This window comes from Microtus ochrogaster, chromosome 21, assembly GCF_000317375.1.
Source record: "Microtus ochrogaster isolate Prairie Vole_2 chromosome 21, MicOch1.0, whole genome shotgun sequence".
Taxonomy (NCBI): Eukaryota; Metazoa; Chordata; class Mammalia; order Rodentia; family Cricetidae; genus Microtus; species Microtus ochrogaster.
In genome coordinates, this window is record NC_022022.1 from 32,785,779 (window position 1) to 32,792,721 (window position 6,943).

Below are 6,943 nucleotides of genomic sequence, written 5' to 3' on the forward strand. Positions count from 1 at the left end.
AAAAAAAAAAATGATACACATTATGAAAAAGGCATGTGATTGATTTTAGTAAATATATAATTACTGTCAGGTGCTGTAAACATTCCCAAATGTTTATTTTACATTTCAATAACTTCCCTATAGACCAGCAGTATGGTGTGGGGTCACACTTGGAGTTACTGCTTCGAATCTATATTAGTGCTAAAGGAACTATGTGCTAAACTTGAGGGGCTTTATACACTTGAAGATGAAAGGTTAGGATGTCCTTTCTAGACGGAAAGCCCCAGTTTTTGTGGTGTGAAGGTGGTGGTAGACACTAATCTTTATGTCCAGAAGAGATGATTAAATGCATGTTTGCCTTGCTAGTTGGTGACAAATTTGAATATTTAAAACCACAACAAGCATACCAGGAACTAATGAAAAATTGATGTGATCCAAGTGAGAATTTAAAATTTCATCACATTTATTGTAGAAAATAGCACAGACATAGGGTAGACCCAGGAAACACTGAGCCATATTAGGACTGACACACTGATAATATTAACTTGTTGACATGTGATAGTTTTTACAGAATACTGAAAAGGCTGAGTGTGTGTGTGTGTGTGTGTGTGTGTGTGTGTGTGTGTGTGTGTGTGTATGGTTTCTTTCCAGGTAGTTAGATTTATCCTGCTCATGCTTGGCTTTTTCCTTTCTTTTCAACTTTCTGCTGTTGGTATAACAGTTTACTAATCCTGGGATCCCTAAAGTACAATACTGAACTCTTTATTTGACCCGTATAAACTTAGCTGATCTAAAACCAAGTTTATTCTTTTGTGCTTGAACTGACGGTATTTTTCTCTTCCCTTACTTGCTATGGGTATTTAATCTCTCTGACCTGATAGTGGTTCCACTGCTTAAACGATGAGGTGTACTTTAGCTTGACATCTGAGGCTGTCATAGTCTCTGTAGCATACTGCCCAAACTCTCCAGTTCTATGACCACCCTGCTCTCAGGTATTGTTCATGATTCTCTAGATAACACAGCACCACTTTATGGCTTTGCTCTTCTCTGGTTTGCCTGTGTGTGATTACTTATATACCGTGGCCATTCAAGGGCAGCCTGTCTCTTAGGTTAAAAATGTGTTATTTTGAGAGTAGCCATAATCTATTGTTAGCCTTTACTTTTTTTGTTCAAATGCATTCAAATCTGACAATCCTGGTAAAATGTGGGTGTTTCAGATGTGGTTGGAAAAAGCAGGCATGCATGGTGGGTGCACTGGTAGTCCCAAAACTCAAGGTCATCATCATCATCTACTACAATGGTGAGCTGGAAACCAGCCTCAGCTACATTGATTTTTTGAGACAGGGTTTCACAAAGTTGTGCAGACTGACCTCAAAATGGCTAGACAGCATAGGCTGGCTTGGAACATTGAGTCTTGATTTAGCCTCCCAAGTCCTTCAATTACAGATGCAAAGCACCATGCTCATTTAAAAAAAATTTTTAAATATATAAATGCAGTGCAGCTCCACCATCTGTATTCTGTAGGAAGCAACATTTTAAAAATGAATGTGCTTAGTTGTATGTCATGGCATATGATTTTAATCCTAGCACTCAGGATGCAGAAATAAACAAATCTCCTTCTAGTCTAGCCAGGGCTATATTAATGAGACCCCGTCTCAAAAAAATAAAATATTTTAACATATTAAGAAAATTGAGCCGGGTGGTGGTGGCGCACGCCTTTAATCCCAGCAGTTGGGAGGCAGAGGCAGGCGGATCTCTGTGAGTTCGAGACCAGCCTGGGCTACAAGAGCTAGTTCCAGGACAGGCTCCAAAAAAAAAAAAAAAACCTTTTTTTAAAAAAAAAAAAAAAAAAAAAAAGAAAAAGAAAGAAAGTTGAGTCATTTAATTTTATATATAATCTTTGATGGTCTAAAAGTGTGCAAATAGGGTAACTACATTTCTTTATAAAAATCACTTAAATTTGAGAAGTGTTTTTGTCTTAATGAAAAGTGGTCTAATTGTCCTAGAGGTTGGGTTTGTAGTCTAATTCTTTGTATAAAACGTGTTTATCGTATGCTGTCGTGGCTTTGTTTAAAAAACTTAAAAATTTTACTGTGTATTATTTTCCATTAGGAAACCACCCCTACTACTAATCCCCCACCTGTGGAAGAGGAGAAAACAGAATCCAGTCAGGAGGTTGCCAACCCAGAGCACTATATCAAACACCCTCTCCAGAACAGGTGAGCTTCTCACACAGACTCGTTAGGACTGGTTTTAGGCATACATGCTCAGGTATCATCCCCAGAGGATTTTTGTTAGGAGAAGGAATGCTTCTCTGAAGGATAGACTCATAAAAATAAGACAGTGGTCTACCATGAGAACCAGGAACATGGCTGAGTCAAGGTTCCACAGTTTGTGTTGGGTTGGACAATTAAAATAACTCTTTGCTGACTTCAACAAACATTTTAGTAAGGTATAGGTGAAGGAATGAGAGATTGAAACATTTGAAAAGTGTATAGCATATAGGAAGCTAAAATGGACAGCAAAGGCAGACTGAGGAAGGAGATGGGTATGTGGAGGTGAGAGGAGGTTGGCACATTGAGATGAGATGCAGACTAAGAAGGTCCATTTTCATAATTTAACAGTGCAACGGGAAGATGGGTGAGAGTTCCCTATAAAGTTTTCTCTAAGCCGGGCGGTGGTGGAGCACGCCTTTAATCCCAGCACTCGGGAGGCAGAGGCAGGCAGATCTCTGAGTTCGAGGCCAGCCTGGTCTACAAGAGCTAGTTCCAGGACAGGAACCAAAAGCTACAGAGAAAAACCCTGTCTCCAAAAATCCCCCCTCCCCCCAAAAAAAAGTTTTCTCTAGCTATACCTATACCTCCCAGTCTGTTTCTGGTTTAGTTAACTGGTTTTTCAGATTATGTAATGAAAATAATTTTTACTTCACTGACAACTGATGGTGGAAAGAAAATGGAACCTTGAAATGTACATGAACCTGGAGAAAAGTAAATTGGAACTGACTTATGAAGGCCCAGTTTCTAGTTTCTATGTATGTTTGCCTGAAACAGAAATTTCACTGAATTTACTTTGAAAGTCTGCAGGCCTGTTTGTAATTGTCATATTTTTGTCCTTCTTTATCATATTGTTGACATACTAAAATGATAGGTAAAATGTTTCTTCATAGGAGAGACCCTTGATTCAGTCTATCTGCCTTCAGTGAGGAGCATAATTAATTCTGTATGATGGTGGAGGATTGTCACTGTTCCTAAATGGTCTTTACAAGAAAAATAGGATGAGGACTAGGGATGTGGCTCAGTAGTAGAGCGTTTGTTTGCCTAGCAAGTGTAAATTTCTAGATTTGGCCCTCAGTTTTGCAAAAACAAATCATAAAAAGTTGATAAAATTCAAGGTGATAGCACAACACCAGAACCCTAAAGTTCATTTTGTCCTTTTTTGGTGTTTTATGAATGCTACCCCTAGGGGTTGGAGCTCCATGGTTACAGGCACTGATTCCTCTTGCAGAGAGGACCCAGGTTTGCTTCACAGGATTCTGGTGGATCTCACAACCACCAGTTACTCGCGTTTCAGGGGATCCAGTCCACCTTCACGAGTCCATGGCACCAGACATGCGCGTGTGTGCACATACACACACACACACACACACACACACACAGCTTACTCTGTCGTTTAGTCATCTGAGCAGAGTTATTAGTTTGCTCTTATGGAGGGAAGTAATCCACACCTTAGTACTTGAAAGAAGTGAGATACGGAAAATAAACAGATTTACTCAATCTTAGTGGATCTCCTAAGAGATTTCAGTTTCTCTATAAGTTCTAATCTTTTTTTTTGTAAAGTACATTTGATACTTGAATCATTACTGACTTACCATAAATTTGTTAGTTTTTGTGTTTTATTTTTTAAAAGATTTATTTATCATGTCTACATAGTATGTATATTCTCAGTGCTCTGCCTGCAGGCCAGAAGAGGGCATCAGATCTCATTACAGATGGTTGTGAGCCACCATGTGATTGCTGGGAATTGAACTCAGGACCTTTGGAAGAGCAGGCGGTGCCTTAACCACTGAGCCATCTCTCCAGTCCCTTGTGTTTTCTTTTAAACCCTTTACAATTACAGGATTTATTAATGAGCAGAGAACAGTGTATATAAAGTGTGTTTGGTTTCTCTGGTAGTGTGGTGTGTGCTAGTCAGAGCTGTTGTGTGCCCACATGTGTTTAAGTTGTTCAGACCAGATGGGTGCCAGTCTGAAGTGGGAAACCAGGTTTCTTACTGTGTATGTACTTCTTTATTGAAGTTTAGAACATTTCCATACTCCTTTGATCACTTGTGGTGTTCTCTGGGGACAGCCCATTCTGTGTTTTTTACTTATATCCTTTTTTTTTTCTTTCTTTGAATTATCTTAAAGTTGATTTCCAGGCTTTCAAATAGTAGGGATGTTAAATCAGTAAAGTGGAGTTCCAGTTTACTTTTATTAGGTTTTCTGAATTATTTGGGATTTGATTTAAAAGGACTTTAATATTTATGTAGGCAAATATCAATTTCCCCATGTCTTCTGGATATCCTGTCAGTCTTAGTAAAAGTTTACCATGTAGTAATTTTTAAAATAAATATATGCTAATGTCTCATGATTATATCATTTTGTTCTCAATTTCTCAAAAGCTTGATCTTGTGTGACCCCTTTTCCCTTTTAAATTGATTATTTTTTTATGTATATTGTTTCCAAGTGTACCATGTACATACAGTGCCCATGGAGGCCAGGTGTCAAATCCCTTAGAATAGGAGTTAAACATACTGGCTGGGAACTACTGTACGGGTGCTGGGAACCAAATATGCTTCCTCTACAAGTGTTATTAATGGATGAGTGCTCTCTCCAGCCCCTCCTTTTAAACTTTGTTTGTTTGCTGTTGTTGTTTTGTGGGACAGGTGTTTTTTTTTGGGGGGGGGTAGCTCTGTAGACCAGGCTGACCTCAAGTCACAGAGATCCCCTGCCTCTGCCTCCCCAGTGCTGGGATTAAAGGTGTGTGCCACCACACCTGACTTCCTTTTAAACTCTTAAAACAGCACTGTGGACTCCAGAGTTTTTATTTTTGTGTTCCCACTTAACTATATTCTTAGAGTAATTCTAAGACACGACATTGGAATTCATTGGCTATTTTAATATTTGGAACCGGTTGTTTATTTGTGTATGACTCTTGTAGCATGATTTATTGATTGCTCTGAGAATAGTACAGTGAATTATGTTTATCCTAAAAATGTGGACACATTTCATTTAGAGCATCAAACATATCACCTCTAAACTTACCAGAAATACTATTGTTTTGTGTAATTGTCAAGCTTACTGCAACAGCTGCAAACTTTTTTGCAAAATAATTATAATTTTTATACTGAATACTCATAATTTTAAGTAATAGGCTTATTCATCCCCCCCCCAAGAAATAAGTATAGGTTTTCAGTTTTTCAAGTCAAAGTGGAGAAAAAATGGTTCATTTATATCACCATTCAAAACAGTATTAGGTTAAACAGTAGATGTGTTTTATATGTAGAATATGTAAAGGACATGTTAAACAGATAGGAATTTAGTGAGAAAGGTGCTTATACTGTAGCCCAACATAGCTTGGCACTCACCAAGTGGTCCAGGATTGCTTCCAGTTGTTCTCTATGAGTCCATTGAGTTTTAGGATTGAGTTCAAGTTTGTGCTACCACATGCAACTGAGATAATTTTTGTAGGCTGAGGTTTATTTGAAAAGATGCTTTTTAGAGTGATCTCTAGATTATACTACCTCACACAGTGTGTAAATGGAGACTATTCGTTTGTTTCCCGGCCTCCCAGATCTGAAATAATCACATAGGAACTATATTAATTAAAATACTGCTTGGCCTATTAGCTTAGGCTTCTTATTGACCAGCTCTTACACATTATATTAACTTTTATCATTCTGTGTATTGTAGCATAGTGGGTAAAGCTCGGCATTTGTCTCCTTCAGCAGTTACTTGGCGTCTCTTTGACTCTGCCTACTTTCTCTTTGTATCTCTCTATTCAGATTTTCCACCTGGCTTTATTCTGCCCTGCCATAGGCCCAAACCAGCTTCTTTATTAACCAGTGGCAATAAAATGAGTTCACAGCATACAGAGGGGAATCCCACATCACCTCCTCTTTTCTGTCTAAATGAAAAGGAAGGTTTTAACTCTAACATAGTAAAATTACATATAATAAAATAGGTATCAAGCAAAAATTATAGTTATAATGTTTACTCCATTTACATTTGACAAATTAAGGAAAATATTCTATCATCTGTCCTGTCTTCATGAGTCAAAAGTTTTATATCTAATTTATCCTTTATCATAACCAAAGAAAACTGTATTTTTTTCCAACTCTCCATAGCCCCAGAAGGATATAATATTACCTAAATTAACATGAAGTACATTGTTAACAATTTCTAAAACTCTAGAATTGACAGAGACATCTCCTTTCCCAAAGATCTTATATAATATTGGGGGCATCCGTCTTCAGCCTGTAGACCCATAGTATCCGGCAGACTTTTCCATGAAGCAGGAAATTTGAAAGACTGTTTGGCTTCTATTGGCAGTTTGTCAGTCACTTTCTTCTGTATTCTGAAGAAAGTTTGGCAGACTCTTTCATAAAGCAGGAACCCTGAAGGACTGTCTTCACCTTTAGGCAAGTTAAGCAGTCATTTTTCTGTGGGTCCTGCATGTCCAGTTCATACAGCATATTATCAAGCAGTCCAGGCAAGAGCAGTTTCTTGTCCATATGACTAAAAAAACTCCATACGGAGCCTCTATGATGCCCATCATCCTCTTGAAGCAGATTGATGCTGCCAGGAGCAGATGTATCTCATTGTTATAAAAGTCCTAAGTTCTTTTTTTTTTTTTTGGTTTTTCGAGACAGGGTTTCTCTGTGGCTTTGGAGCCTGTCCTGGAACTCCCTTTGTAGACCAGGCTGG

The 6,943-nt window shown here is 38.2% G+C and overlaps 1 protein-coding gene across 1 annotated transcript in view; it reads left to right on the forward strand.

Moving 5' to 3' along the window:
* Nucleotides 1-6,943, forward strand: part of Eif4e (eukaryotic translation initiation factor 4E) — a 36,761-nt gene that overhangs the window by 16,995 nt on the left and 12,823 nt on the right. The window contains exon 2 of the mRNA XM_005357352.2: nt 2,092-2,198. Within this exon, the coding sequence (XP_005357409.1) occupies nt 2,092-2,198 (107 nt within the window). The remainder of the gene's footprint in view (nt 1-2,091; nt 2,199-6,943) is intronic.